The sequence below is a fragment of the Danio rerio genome, chromosome 20 (assembly GCF_052040795.2).
Source record: "Danio rerio strain M-AB ecotype USA chromosome 20, GRCz13ab, whole genome shotgun sequence".
Lineage (NCBI taxonomy): Eukaryota > Metazoa > Chordata > Actinopteri > Cypriniformes > Danionidae > Danio > Danio rerio.
Window position 1 is genome coordinate 28,785,001 of NC_141040.1, and position 16,524 is coordinate 28,801,524.

Here is a 16,524-nt window from a genome sequence, read left to right on the forward strand (position 1 = left end):
TGGGAAAGATACAGAACATATCACTCACATATAATCTGTAATTTATGTGTTCAAAACATAACATGTATTAAGGGAAATGGATTTATTTTATGAAATGTAATGCAGGGTTTACACAGAAATGTAAATTCTGTCATTATTAGTTCACTCTCCAAAAAAAATGAAGTGAATTATATGTGTGAACACTCTAGGAGCATTATTTAACACTAGAACTACTGGAGGTCGCTGTATATCTATACTTGCGGGTAAATTTTACCCAGCACAAATTTAGTTTAGAAATTGCTAAAAAAAACAAACATACTATATCACTGTTTTTTTTGCCACTGTTAACAAAAAGTGTCAAGACTCATGAAATTATTATTTTGGGATAACCAGATTATTTTAGGAGAACAACACCAGTAAAGTTTGGACATTCATAAGTAGGTTCAAATATCTAGATTTGAGCCATCATACTCTGATGCATAACTTATTTCTCCAGACTCTCTGTCATTCATTGCATTTTGTGTTTTTAATAGCGCTATAAATCGCCTTTTTTAGTCATTGTGACTTTATTAATTTATTATAACCACTAATTTAGTGAGTGAAGTTGAAATTAACAGTCATTGGTGAGTAATTTTAAACATAAGCAGTGCATAAATTCAAGCATTTTTTTATAGTGGATAAATTTGATCCACGTTGGCACTTATAGGTATACATGTCCCACTTTTTAATCTATTTTTATCTAAACAATTTTTAGTATCTGGGAATTGTAAGTAAATTTAGGTACAAGTCAAGGTCTGGGAGGCTTGAATGTTTTATTTGAGGTCTGTTAAGTATATTTGAATATCAGTGATGGGTAAAATTGACCCCATGGCGGTCCTAAACTGTAAAAAAATGCTGGGGTCCACATACCTTCATGTTGTCCCAACGCAAATTGATTAAGTTAACTTAATGGTTTTTACAAATTTATGTTGTTTAACATAAAAGAATTAAGTTATCCCACAAAGACCCTCAAGAATTGTGTTGATTCGACCCATTATAAATAAGTAGTTTGAACAAGTAGCTAAAGTCAAAGTTATTTGGGGTGTAGTGTTAACATTTCTTTTTAAACATTCAATACATGGATTTTGCTCTATCAGTCCGATAATGAAATAATGTTGACTGTATGCTGTGTAGATCAGATCAGAATAAATTGGATTGATGAAAATCAGTGCATGCAAACATATTTGTAACAACGGTTTCAGCTATTATGCTGACACCTTCAAAAAATAGTTTATTTAAAAATTGTTCCAACCTTGTTTTAGTATTGTTTTTTTGTGTCAAACACAAAAGTAGGTATATACAAGAATGTTGAAAACCTGTAACCATTGAGTTACTATGAATGTTTAAGGGTTTCCAACATTCGTTAAAATATCTTATTTTGTGTTCAAAACAGGTCAAGAGTATGGGCGCCAAAATTAATTGTTTCTTTGATGCACGGTGATGCAGGTGTGAAAAAATGTGGTATTAGTTCAGTAATAATCATAACCGGTTATTACGTACTGACATAATTTATCACATATGTTATATGGCGGCAGGTTAAGGCGAGGAAGGAGACTAGGGCTGTGCTTTATAGGTGCTGGCTGTTATATTTCCTCATGCTGGCAACAATTCTGTGACAGTTCTTAAAAATGACTTTGTTTTTGTTTGGTGTCTGTGACTTTGAAACCAAAATATTCCCATACTACCGACGTGCTGTTTTTTAGAGTGCGCAAATCATGACACAATTCAATTCTTTAGGTGCGCTATCCCAGCCTAATCTCATGAGGAAACGTAAATATTTTTACATTTTGTCAGTTTAGTAGCCAATTTGTACAAATTCGTGCAAGTTCAGTCGTAAGAAAACGTAAGATTTTAAAAAGTAGGCGTGGCACCCAACCTTGCCCCTAAACCCAACCGTCATTGGGTGATGAGCAAATCGTACTAAATTGCCTGAAATAGATTGTACGAATTCATACGAATTAGTCACTAAATCAAAAAGTTACAAACTGCCGTGAGATTGCGTTGGCTATCCGCTCAAATAACCACAAGGCCCTTTAACCCATTGACTGCATCTGCTCATTCATAGTTTTATCTTTTATTTTTGCAACGATACACAGCTGTTACCGTGGTAAGCAACCCCAAATGTGGTATTTTCTTAAAAGATAACGAGTGCAAAGTCTTCTTAAGAACTCTACGACCATGGCTAATCAGATCTAAATAAAACCTCTTCCATCAGCAAGTTATCTCTTTCTCTCTCTCTCTCACACACACACACACACATAGAGAGACTCTGGATGACTTTGCAGCTTTGACAGAGGTGACTAAGTGAATGCACAATAGCAAACAGGCAGAGGTCCTTCATTTTGAAGCCAAACACAACCATGACCTGTCCGAACGTGAATGAATGCACACCCATTTAAAGAAACGCACATTCACGCACACCCAAAGCCACCCACACACACACACTCTTTAATACCGTCTCTATCCTTGCCCAGACACTGAATGATAAAGCATTCAATCAAACTTCTGGTGATCCATGAAAAACCAAGATGCAGCACGCATTTCTATCTTCCAATAATCATCTCCTCAGACAAATGACGGTTTCATGTAGTCTTGATTACTGTGCCGCTCGTAGCTGTCCTCACAAAAGTAGAGAACAGCATTACTTTCTAATTTTATTGATTCGTCTTTGGCACAATGTGTTCACTTCGAGTTACATTCAGTAATAAGTTGGCTGAGAGACAGCGCTCTGTGTGTGTGACATTTCTTCTCCTTAATCTCATTTTATGAGCAGGAGAGAATTTAGTCTGCTTCTCATTAACAAACAGCATCTCGGCCCCAGCAGAGCACCGTGAATGTAGAACGATTTTGAATATGAATTTTGGAAAGCTTCAATAATCATGCTATTTGTTGAAACGCTGGATCTCAAAGGATTCGATTGTAAAAGTACACCGTGACTTTCGCAAAAAAACATAAACTGTGTTTGTATAAGAGGCGGTTTTGGTGTCCAAGGCATTACTGGTTTTGTTTATTTTAAAATTTCTCATTAACTTGAGCCTTTTCCATGAGGGATTTCAGTTTTAGCAAATCGCAATTATATCCTGAAATAAATAATGATATGTCTAGAAGAAAAACAACATTTCAGTTTATTTACAACCTTTATAAACAACACTTATAAATATATATAATTATAAATTACTTATTTTAAGTACGAGAAGCATCAAGGAGACATTCTAAAAATATTTAAAAAGTATCTGCTGTCATCAATGATTCTATTATAAACTTCTAACGTTCACAGAACCTTCCTATAAGACAAAAACATTCTTTAAAGTTAACAAAAGGTTCTTAGGGCTGGGCGATTTGGCCTAAAATCAAAATCTCGATTAACTGAAGATTTTAACTCGATTTCAATTAATAAACAATCATTTTATTTATTTATTTAACAATTTTTGTATAGTAAATATGCTCACATATTACAAGTGCGAGATTTTTGAATGAAGGGTGTATAACTTAAGTAATAACTGAAGAAAACAAACTCTATGAGCTATCTATGATTATTTAATGAACATCAATGTTGAACAACTGAAATTAAAACACACAATGCCTAAAATCAACAGTCACTTTTTTCTTGTAAAAAAGTGAAAATAAATAACTTTTGCACTTTTGGAAATAAAATGTTTTATTCTCAATATTACATTTTTATATTGAAAGTAGAAAATAAGCAGTTTCTCTTCTAAATAAAATAACTTGTAAAATTATATTTTAATCTTGAATCTTCAGTAAACAAATATTTTTATAATTATGCTCACCTTTATTATGATAGGACAGTAGAAATTTCAGACAGGAAAGCATTGGGAGCAGAAGGATTGGCAAAGAACCTCAAACTGGGAATCGAACTTGTGTCTAGATGAGCACATCGGTGCTATATGTCAGTGCACAGTACCACTAGGCTATTGGCCTAACTTTATGCCATCTCTGACACCAGACCATACTCGTGCATTCGACGCAGAAGTATAAAGTAGCTTTAACAGAGTGGGGTCACATGTTCAAAATAACTTACTCTTTATAACTGCATACTACATTCTGTATCATTCTGTATTTTATCATCTTCTCTATTTTTATACTGTCGGTTTATTTTTTAATTATTGACTTGTGTATATGTTGTACATTTTTAAATTATGGAATTGCGTATATATGTTGTACAGTCCTTAAAAGGCACTTTAAATAAAATTAATTATTATTATTATTGTTATTATTACGTGACTCCACACGCGGTAGGTAAAGTAATTAACCTGGAAAAATTTGATCGATTATAGGTTCTAAATTCATTCATTTTTTTTCTTTTCGGCTTGATCCCTTAATTAATCAGGGGTCGCCACAGCGGAATGAACCGGCAAGTTATCCAGCATATGTTTTACAGCGAATGCCCTTCCAGCTGCAACCCAACACTGGAAAACACCCATACACACTTTTTCACATACACTACGGCCAATTTAACTTATTCAATTCACCTATAGTTTTTGCACTGTGGAGGAAACCTGAGCACCCAGAGGAACGTTTATAAAATAAATTTCCTATCCTTTAATATATGCATACTTTTTTATTATATATTTATATATTCATTTTGAAACCTTTGCTTTAAACGTAGAGTGCATGGAGTTTGGAAACATGCCTTTTTAATCATATGCAATGCATACTTTCCATTTATCTGCTACACAATAAAGCTTAACATGACTCAGCCGAGAAATTCAGCATTAGATCAAACATGCATATTTTGACAGCACAAAAACGAAACCACTGTCATGATGAGAAATAAACTGCTAAAGAGAATAGCCGGGAATCTTTTTGCCATTTCACTAGTAACGCCAGGATTTCTGTGGTGTCACCGAGGTCGCTCATGGGCTGTGCATGGGGTCAGTGAATATTAACTTCATTTACACATGGTTGCAAACAGAGCAGCTTGCACAATACAAGCCTGCCTGCTCTGCTTAGTAACGTGAGCAGTCGAGCTGACAGGTCACTGCCAGGCTGGAAGATGGATGAGCTGAGCAGTTGACCCTTGGCTTGCCTGAGGAGCCAGCTCTATGGCTTCTTCCCCCTCCAAACAAAGACCCCCTACCAGCAACCGCCCTGCTCGCAACTCCAGCAGCACTAACAGGTCCCGACATCTCCATCAACCCTTACACGCTCGCACACACACAAATAGATTTTGATAGGCTTAGTCTTTTTAGCCTGACACACCCAGCGAAACGCTCTTTTATGCGCGAATACACAGGCGCATGTGGCCGTACTATGGGCGGCTTACCCCCTTTAGCAAGCTAAACGCTGGCACACACACTCCTCTTTTCAAATTGCTCTCTGCTCATCCGTACTAATGGATGCAATTGGACAAGCAGACACTGTGTTAAAAGCAACAAAGCAGCTGCGTGCGTGTGTGTGTATGTGTGTTTGGAGCAGCTTTGGCCCGGGGCAACCGGGTGAAAGTGATATGTGACCAGGTTGAAGGCCTTAACACTCGGTGAGCATCAGGGAGGGTCTGTTGTCAGAGTGACTCTCCTCTGGGAGAGCGACAGAGCAGGAGACTCAGCAGCTCAATCTCCCCCTAAGAGCAAAATCAATAGCTTATTACATAACTGCACACTTTTCTCCTTTACAGAGAAAGAGGGGGAGAGTGGAAGGAAGTCTTGAGAGGCTCGATCTAATATGAAAATGTCATCTTTTTTTTTTTAACTGTGCTAATGTCTCTACCTGGACTCTTGATAATGACAAACCACCCAGCAAACAATTCTGTGTTTAATAGACATCTAAATACAGCTATGCCAAAACAAAACTAAACTTGGGCTGTCAGTGAAAATCTAAAAGACATCTAAGAATAGCCCAAAACTAGACTAGTCTTCAAATAGACAGATTAGACAGACTTTATATGTTTAGTGATTCATTTGTTTATTTGATGAATAGTCTAGTTTTGGCCTATTCTTAGACGTCTATTAGATTTTCACTGACAGCCCAAATTTAGCCTTGTTTTAGCCAAGACAACTATGTTTAGACGTTTATTAGACATCTATTAGACATCATTTAAAAACAAAGAAAAAAATGAAAATGCTTGCTGGGCATTGACTTGCATAATGGATCATTTCAAGAGTCAAATGACATTAAGCTAACAAATTACAAAGATCACTTGATATAGATAGTTGTTCATAAGGACCATGCTCACGTTTAATTACAGTCAGCTTTTGTGAAGGCACTGACAATTATGACAATATTATGACAGACAAATATTATTCCTCACCACTGACAGCATTTTCTAGAAATCCATGTCCAATGTTATATGGCTTAGGGTGGAACATTTAAGCTAGCACAATTAGAAAACAACAAATCGAATTTAATTAGGCAGGTTATGGTAATTAGACAAGTTATTGTATATCGATGGTTTGTTCTGTAGATTATCAAAAAAAAAATAGCTTAAAGGGGCTAATAATCTTGACCTTAATTTTTTTTTCTTTTATTCTAGCTGAAATAAAATAAAGAAGACTTTCTCCAGAAGAAAACAATATTATCAGACATTAGGCATGGGATGATAACCATTTTGAAGGTATACCGCGGTTAATAAAAGTCAGGGTTTAAAAACAGTTAAAATTTTCAGTAATACAGTACGTAAGATATGTGTAAGATTTTTTTTTATTATTATTTTATTCTTTTTATGTTTTGTAAGACAACAGTATCTTCAGCAGAAAACAATATCCAAAGATTCCATTCAAATTGTAAAGAAATCTGTGTTTTCGAAACTAATGAAGACAGCAGAAGTCAATGATTCATTTTCATTATTTAGCCTGACATGTTTTCTGTTCCAAGATATTTCAAACCTTCCAAAAAACTAAATACATTGTTTTCAAAGAGGACAAAAATGTTGTTTTTTACCCAAACATTTAAAAAGAATGTATATTTAGAGCAGTGAGCACAATACTGTGATAGCGTGATATTTTTATTCAAGGTTATCAGACCGTCAGAATCTTATACCAGCCCATGTCTTTCAGACATACTGTGAAAATTTCCTTGCTCTGTTAAACATTATTTGGGAAATATTAAAAAAGAAGGAAAATTAATAATTCTAATAATTAAATAATATTTCTGACTTCAAGGGGCTAATAATTCTGACTTCACCTGCATCTCACACAAAATTGTAGTATTATGTTAAGCATTTTTTTTTCTTTGTAAAACATCCAACGAGGAAAGGGATCATCGTCGTAAATAATTAAATGATTAAATAGAGAATTACTACAATTTTGTGTGATTTTGAATAAAATATAACTAAATAATGATTCCCAGTTTAGTCAGTTTGCCTGTTCTAAATTATGCACAAAATGAGTGACAGATTTTACCTGTTAATTCCAAGGTTAGCTTGGATTAATTTCACTTTTTTATTTTCTAAAATGTGAATATCACTTTATAATATTTTATATCTCACAAAACCACATGAGGCCATAACAGATTATATTCTATTCTTTTATTATTATTTTTTTGTTCACAGTAAAAATATTGATAATAATTTGTACTTTAAAATGGAGTAAATTATACCCAAAATATAGGCCTTTACTCCTTTATTTTGTTATGTTAACCATTCGTTACTTTACCTTTGATCCAGCGAAACAACAGGAAATGTGATTGCGAACATGAAGAAACATCAATAACTGGACGACTGCCAACTGACAGCCTTGACGACATGACAGAATGACAGCTCCGCTCATGTTCAAAACAACCTTCCATCTGACAAAACCAAGGGGGAAAAACAAACAGTGTCGTAGGAGCATACGGCAGTTCTCCAAGACCCTGACCAGGCGAGAAGGCTATTATCCATCAGCAGATGATTCTAACCCTGACAGCTTCAGACCCAACGGGCTTCCCTGAGGAACTCGTCTCCGTTTGAATAATTAAGCCCACTTACAGTTCTCTAAAGGATGACCGTTTGTAGCCTTTACTTTCACACCTTATCAATCACTTGCGTGTCAAGCCTTTATACAATCCGCCCACCCCCGACTCCTGGTTGCATCATTTGAAATGCAAAGCACGGCCTCACCAAGCCAGAGTCTTGCTCTTGCATCCCTCCACCTCGCCTGCTCCTGGAGCTTGTCTCCACAGATAGCGGCCTCCTTCCGTGTTCTGGCAATCCATCAGGCTTTGACTAACTTCTGTCCAACTATTTGACATCTGGGAGATGGATGGTGTCAGCGCCTGCCGTTGCCAGTAACTCCTCCTGTTAGCATGTTAGCCAATGCTAGCTTGTTTTTTCCCCATAGAATAATAAACAGAGGCTTGGCTGGTAAATAACACAAGTGGAAGTGGGTGAGCTATCAGTTAATATTAGGCGTTTCTTCAGACAATATATGATTATTGATGTGACGTGGTGTAGTCGAGCAACATACATTCCACAGATTGTTCGCAAAAGCTTTACGAAAACAAAGAGATCAATGTCTGTCTACAAGGACTCTTTTTCTGCCTCCAAAGGACTTAGTGTCTCCATTTTCTCTGAGTAGCCACTGTTGAACAGAGCTTCGCAAATGAATGGCCGCCTATTTTTTCTTGAGCTCTATGCAAATAAACTCTGGCATGCTGCTGAACACTTCAGATTGCTTTTTCTTTTTTTTTCAACACTCATAACACTGATTCTTGTGACTGCGAGGAACAGATCTCTGAAAAAGCAGGAAGACTTGCATTGAGACTTTGGAGAAATTATTTCAAACTTGTATGAATTTCTTCTGTGACACACAAAAGATGAAATATTAAAAAAGGTTTTGCATCAGTGGGTTCAAAACTACTTTCAAAGAATTTTTTTTCTAAATAACTTTTCCACAGAGGAAAGAAATAGAAAACAATTGATGACAGAATTTTCTTTTTAGGAGTGAACTGCGCCTTTAAGCCTTTAGAATGAAAAAGTTGGTGGTGTCTCAAACTAGACACCAGCCGGTATAAGAGTCTGTCGGTATGATTTACCTCAGAGAAAAATATCATGGTTTGACGGTATTGTGATTACTGCTCTAAAATATTCATTCATCCATTCGTTCATTTTCATCACCGCTTCTCTGGGGCCGAGTTGCAAGGCGTTCCCAGGCCAGCCAAGAGACAGTTCCTTCAGCATGTCCTGGGTCTTTTCTAAGGTCTCTTTTTTTGTTTTTTGTTTTAAAGACTTATTTTTGGCCTTTTTTAGATAGGACAGTATTTAGACAGGAAGCGGAGTTGAAGAGAGAGAGAGGGGGTAGGGAAATGTCCTCAAGCTGGGATTCAATCTCGGGATGCCATTTCTAAGGTCTCTTACTGGTGGGACTTGCCTAGAACACTGCCCTGAGTAGGCGTCCAGGAGGCATCGAAAACAGACTTCTCTTGATTTTTAAATGTCTGGGTAAAAAAACTAAAACTAGTTTCCCCTTTGAACACAATATATTTTATTTTGAGAAACATTTAAAATATTTTGGAACAGTAAACATGTCAAGCTAAATAATTAAAATGAATCATTGACTTTTACTGTTTTCAGTAGTTTCAAATGATTTCTTTACAATTTAAAACACCATCTTTGGATATATTTTACTGCTGGGGATACTGTTGTCCTAAAAAGCAAAGAAAAAAAATAAACATTTTATAAAATCTTACATATACTGTAGGAGCGGTATAGCAAAAAAATTGGGGCAGTTTTAAACCCTTGACAGTTCCAAACCACAGTATACCTTGAAAACAGTTATCATCCAATGCCTTTCTCAAACATGTGGCATCAAAGCCATCAGGCTAGCACAAGTTTACATCAAAAAGCAATTAAATACTGTGTCAGCGGATGTGTGTCCTGTGCGAATGCCCATTTAGAGGAAGAGGAAAAGAAAAAAAGAGGAAGAAATGATAGACACACAATCCTCCATCAGGAGTTTGATGAATGAGATGGTCAAAACAGCCATTTTCATGGGCCTCCTCAGGTTTCCCCTCTCAATTTTTAATGCAAGACATTTTAGACTTTACCCTGTATGCATGAGTGTCTGTTTGTGTGCGTATCAGTATATAAATAGGGTGGATTTTATAACAGAACACAGTGAGATGGTGTAAAAACAGGAGCATTCTGAGCCATCAGGGTCACAATGTCTTGGCCAAGCCCCAGAGGGGAGGAAAAGAAAGAGAGGATAACGAAAAGAGCTGCAACATGAGCTGTATACTCCTGGAAAGATCAGTCCTCCATATTAAAAAGACCCCTGTCACTCACAGGCCTTCAGCCCCAGATACCTTGCACTGCATTACTGTTTGTCTAACAGAAGGAGAAAACACACCAGTATTTTTCAGTCTGTTCGGTGCTCGGGGGGAAACTCTGAACAGGCAATTTAATATCGGGAGGATCGCTAAGAGGAAGTGCTGATGCGGCAGTCTCATGCTCATTTTATTTAGATTAACTACAGCGGTAATATCACAGCCACTCATGCCAGGAGCGACGCACAACTCATAAAGTGACAATGGAAGGGGGCAGGAATCTAAATGGGTGACAGGGTTTGTTTGTTGCCGTCTCTGAGAGAAACATGCGACATTGTTTTTGAGGAATGTAAGTTGGCTTCTTGAACAGCGATTAATTCTCAGGGAAAGCATTCGAGACTTTTTGAGAGTTTGCCGTTCCTTTTCACTGCATGAAAGTTTCACCATTTAATTTAGGTTTTTATTCTTCCTTTGAGTGAATAAAAATCCCTGAATGTTTAATAGCTTAAAAGGGTGGAATTGAAAAAAAGACATAAAATGCATCCTTTTATTATGCTTAATGTGTGCCAGATAGCCCATATTACATAGAAGCACCATCAACTTTCTCCTTTGCTCCCTTTCTGCCTTTTGAAATGGCTTTCAGCTTTGCAACAACCTCTCACCATGAAGCAGCCTTGCCCATTTTAGCTTCTGATAGCATAATAGTGTTCTGAAGCACCCTTTACGTGATAACTTAATGATGTAGACGTGTGTGTGCACCGCATAAAAGCTATCCAAACCTTCCACAGATATCAGATAAATCATTACTGGTCTGCACACTTGATAATCCAGAGGTGACCCAGAATGGCAGAAAAAAGGGTGGACGGCCACTTAAACCATACAAAACCAAAAGATCCGGTCCCTTAAATACTAATCATGCGTCATGTGACTGGCAAAAAAAATGCTTAGCACCATTATTGATGGTGAAGGCACTAGTAGTGTTTTAGTGTTAATTGCAGAGTATATCAGACACTACTGTAATTACGTTTCCTGTTTGGACACTTCCTTAATAACTTCTCTGTTGTTTGTTTTGTCTTTCTTTAAGGGTAATTTCAAAGGTCCAAAGACGGAATAGACTATGGGCTGAAGCTCTTTTATACATGGTGTCATTTGCAAATGATTGGTTTTGGCTTGTTGCCAAATGGAAAGAAAAGAAAAGAGTGGAAAAAATAGAGTGGCTGTTTCTGAGAGCTAGACTGGAGTGCTAGTTATCATTTAATATGTGCCAATGTGCATAAGGCAATAAATTAAAAGCCCACAAATCAAACGACTTACAGGGATTTCAATTACTGTGCCAAGGATTTTTGCCCCCACATTTAATCCATCATTATTATCTTCGCCCAGTGAGCATGCGTTTTTTGTTGCTGCTTATTTTTCATTCAGCTTTTCTTTTATTAATCGTTCATCAGCTGCTTCATGTTTTTAAGCATGGTTTGTTTTTGCTTTCACATTGGTTTGGTATAATTCGGATGAATTACCTCACATTGGGATAATTCTTTGCTTGGGCACTCAGTCAAGCAATTGGAACAAGGACTGTCTTGGTGAATGCACACATAAACGAGTCTTACACATAATAATATCTTATTAATTGCCCCATTGTCCTATCTTCTGTCGTACATAAGGTTAATCAGCTGGGTTCTAATACATGCCAACAGATTTGTGCAAATGAAAATAAAGTACTCACGTTCACATGCATCTCCCTTCTGGTGAAATCCAGCTTTGCATATACATTTCCCAATGGGCACCAGCCATTCTCCTTCTGCACTGCAGTGCATTTTGGGAGAATTGTCGGCCTCCTCCTCTGCGTCGTTGACGCATGTGCCCTCCACTTCCACCAGAGATGAAAACTCCGAACCTGTCACTGTATCTGGGAACGTGGCCAGGTTCTCAATAATCGACCAACACTTCTTATAATACACTTTGACGGAGACCAAAGCAATGCAGGCGCCTACATCCTGAAAGGCTAAGTAGAAGCCTCGGCGAGAAAGGGGCCCGATTATACGCACCTCTGTGTTGAGCTTCATCTTTCTTTCCCCCAGGTCACCCTGAGTGAAACTCTCGTCCGCGGCTATAGTGTCAATTTTCACATACTGACTCTCCCTTATATTCCTGCCCACCTCCACATCGGTTTCCTGGTAGTACAAGTTGAACGTCTCCTTGCAAGAGCCAACCACCCCTGGAAGGCTGTTACAATCCCTCAAGGTAAACTTCAGCTCCACAAAAATCCTCTGGGCATCGCCCTTTTCAATCCAGTTAGTCCGTAGCCAATTGTTCTGATTTGGCTCCATGACCTGGCAGACCTGGTATGTGCGAATGGGTGTGTAGTTTTCATCCAAGCCGCTGATCTCTTCCCACTGAGAAAAAGGAAAACGCAGTTAATCATCATTACACTAAAAAGCTCAAAACTAACCTCAAGGGAGAATGTTACAGCGTGTTAAAACCAGTCTCTGTGTGAAAATATGCGGGATATAAAGATGATCTGAATGAATTCATCTGCAGCCAGCTGCTACATATTTCAAATCGCTGAAATTAACACAGTTTAATCGGTGTCTTTGTTGAGTGTATTCACCTAAAATATTTATTTTAGTGATTTTTTTTTCTTGATATCAGCCAATAAATGTGAAAATAATGTGCATCTTAAAATAGATTTATATATATATATATATATATATATATATATATATATATATATATATATATATATATATATATATATACTTTTTAATAAATCCTGCAAAGCTTTATAAACAACAATGTAACAATGTACACAGTCAACATAAAAAAGTAACTACAATGGAAAAAAAAATGTTTTAAGGGTATAAAGCAAACATAATTTTTGGTGTTTTTACAAGTTTTCCTACCATGCTTATATGTATCCTAGCCACATCTTTATTAATTAAACAAACACATGCACAATACTTTTTGCAAACTTTGAATTCAAGTAATTCTGAAAAGTTTAGTAGAACATTACAGCACTTATTACAAGGCAAATTAATAAAAATATAAACTACAAAAGCATTTACAAGTAATTAAAAACTATTTAATCCAGTAAAAACAGCAGGTCAAAATAATATTTTTTGTTCCTAATATAACTAATACTTGTAAATTGCTGCTACACACTATTTATGATTTTTATGTTTAAACAATTTTTTTTAATCTTTCAAGTCTTTTTTAAACAACAAAAGCAGTATAACAAAGAAAATACGTTAATTTACAAAGTTCAGCAAAGGCTCAATTAGTTGTCTTTAGTTAAAGCAAATTAACGTTTATTTTAAACGCCTGTAAAAAGTAGTTTAGAGCTCACAAACAACTTTTATAAGAAACAAAACCACCTTCATATAAAGCAAAACTAAATGATTTATTGTTTACCGTTTAGAAACATTCATGTATAAAGGCTCGCATCTGCGAAAAGCAACATATTACTCCGCCGCATAATTTTAGGTTGTTATTAAAATGCCACAAGAAGTACGCGCATTGCAGAAAATCATAAATGTTAGTTGCAATAAGCAAAAGTTGCAAAGTTTCCAGCTTACCCCGCTTGGAGGAGACGATATCCATTCCAGCTCTGTCTGCTGCGCCTTTGAATCCAGCAGGATCACTGCCGACGACACACAAAGTGAACACTTACAATAATGCATCTTTAATTGTGATTAATGTTTGGCAGACATCTCGTTCATATTCCAGAAGCATTTTACATCGCGAGCGAGCGCAGACACAGACGAAACGTGAGCGAGCGCGCGAGTTTGACCCATTTTCAGCAGACAGCGGTGGAGATTTATGACAATAAGCACCCAACACCTCTGAAACCTGCGCGACACCTGTTCGTGTGTCAATATAACCGACAGGCACGCTTTCGCTTCAGCTGTGCGATCGAAAAATCGCTAAAGTTCCCTTGTGTAAACCAGTGAGAATATTACGCGGATGCGCGCGCGCCGGCTAAAACGCGTGCGAAATTAATCGCTATTTTGTTAGTCAAATACATTTCGCTGAACTGTTATCTGCTTTTTGAGTGATCGAGTGACTAAACTGAAGAGAATGAGTTATAATAAATAACGACTTAAGGGGAAATTGTAATTATAAACTCTCAAGGGGGCATAGGACAGACAGCACGATCTTAATCCAAAATTAATAAATAAATAAATACAATTAATCCGATAAATAAACGAGGAACTGAGAGTGTTGCCTATTCAGGACTCTTTTCATATTACTGAACTAGCTACACACAACAGCCATAAGATCAATGTATTGGAAGTACACAGAGGGATTCATCAATTTCAGGTTTCAGTCCGGACGAACGATACCTCGGGTTCATGCTATATGTTTTGTAGTCGATGCTGAAGTGTGTGATATAGCTACATATTTTCAGCAGCTTCAGACACAGAACTGCTGTAATATTAACACAGCGATCTGTGTGTTAATTCTGTAGGCTATCTGCTCGATAACTTGATAATGAAGCAGTTCGATTGCTGTATGATTGCAGGAGGTTTTCATCCCGGACAATTCCTTTTCTACTAACTGAAGCTGATCGCACATGTCGCAGTCCAGTTGCAGAATTGTCCGTATTCTGCCGGGCTGGTTAACAAGGCACAAGCAGATCTTTTTCAAGTTTGATATTGCTGTTGTTTCACTGCACTGAATGGAAAGCACGACAGACGAGCAGCTGATAACCAGAAGATACATGGAGGTGAGGGTATCTTAACCAGATAAAAACAGCTGTCTGTGTTTTCATTTTTAGTCGCGTTGTGCAGTTGTAAATCACTCGTCTTCGTGTCTTGGCGAAAGTGTATGCGCCAGGGATAAAAATACTCGCATTATCAGAGACAGGCGCATATCATTGTCTAATGTGTGATAAAAACAATTATCTGTTTGTCTGTCACATTGTCGATACAGTATCTGCTGTAACTAATGATTTGTTCGCGCTGTCAAGATGCAATAAAGGAAACTTTCGCACTCACCCTCTCTTGTGTTCTGTGCTATTCCAGTGTTCACATAAAAACATAAATGAAGGCAAAATATAATCCACACACACGAAACTGAGGTGCAAACCATGGTGCAGTTGAAAGTTGGCTAAACAGTGTGCGCTTTTTCCAACGCGGCGTTCCCTTCCCATTGACTACGCTCCAGCACCAGCTCTCTGGGTGAATAAAACAGCCGTCTCTCACTCAAATACCTCGGCATTTGGGGGGCGGGGCTTAGCGCATTCGGCGTGTCACTTATCTTGACTGACAGAGAGCACACCCACCTTTGGCGCGCGAAAGGCTTTCGTGTAAAAACACGGGCGAATCAGCTTAAAGCGAAGGCGGATCCTTAATTTTAGTCTAAAACAGACAAGCGTGTGGTTCTCGGACTTCTAGGATTAAACGTTGTCGGACAATGCTTGCTGTCGTTATTTCAAGACTAAGCAATGCTGTAAAGTTCGACTGGAAATAATGAACTAAAAGGTAATAACGTTTTATGAACAGTTAAACGTGGCTTAATGAATTGAGTCAGTTACAGAGAAAATATCAAAACATCTTTGAGAGCGGGTGAGGAAACTTTCCCTGTCACAGCACTTAAAGCACAGAAGTCTACTCTATCAAGATAAGACTTGAACCGTGGGTAGGGCACTCAAGCATGTCACGACATCCGATGAAACGTTCATGTTTTTCTCAAGTCATTGAAAAGCATTACATCATCAGCAGATAAACCATTAAACATCATCATAACCTGTTTTGTCTGGCAGCTGTTTTGAGCTTGAAATTTTTTGTTTTGTCACTAACCTGCACGAGTTGCAGCAATCAAACGATTTCCGTAAAGGTCAAATAGAAATAGATCTAGTAAATGCTCACATCTAGCTTAAGATATTCATTTATTTTTCTTTATTGTTTTGTTAATTGTAGATAGATAGATCTCAGTTAAAAGGATAGTTACCCCAAAAATGATAATATTATGCTAAGATTTTACTCACTCTCAGGCCTCCCTGAGATGTGGCTGATTTGTTCCCTACAAAATTGTGATCATTGGTGATTCCATAAAATGCAAGTCAGTGAGTACCAGCACTACAAGAAATAAATAAATAAACATGACATCTTTTATTAATTAACATTAACATAGATGATATGGTCACACTTTATGATAAGGTTTCATTTGTTAACTACAAATAAGCAATACTTGTAATTAATCATATTTCAATATTTACTAATGCATTCAATGCTAAATTGTGCATGTTAACATTAGTCAATACAGTCAGTTAAAATAAACTAACAATATCCATTCATTCATTCATTAATT

At 37.0% G+C, this 16,524-nt stretch overlaps 1 protein-coding gene across 10 annotated transcripts in view; it reads right to left on the reverse strand.

The window, feature by feature from the left end:
• epha7 (eph receptor A7) overlaps positions 1-15,394 on the reverse strand; it is a 150,571-nt gene extending 135,177 nt beyond the window's left edge. For 9 of the 10 annotated variants that reach the window (XR_015517793.1, XM_087297369.1, XM_087297370.1 and 6 more), the window contains exons 1-3: positions 15,210-15,394; positions 13,788-13,852; positions 11,939-12,608 (exon numbers count right to left, since the gene is read on the reverse strand). Coding sequence is in view for 9 of the 10 variants with exons in the window: in XM_087297369.1 (XP_087153495.1) it covers positions 11,939-12,608; positions 13,788-13,852; positions 15,210-15,303 (829 nt within the window). In the remaining variant the exon portion in view is untranslated. 10 annotated transcript variants of the gene reach the window in all.
• Between the last annotated feature and the right edge of the window lie 1,130 nt (positions 15,395-16,524).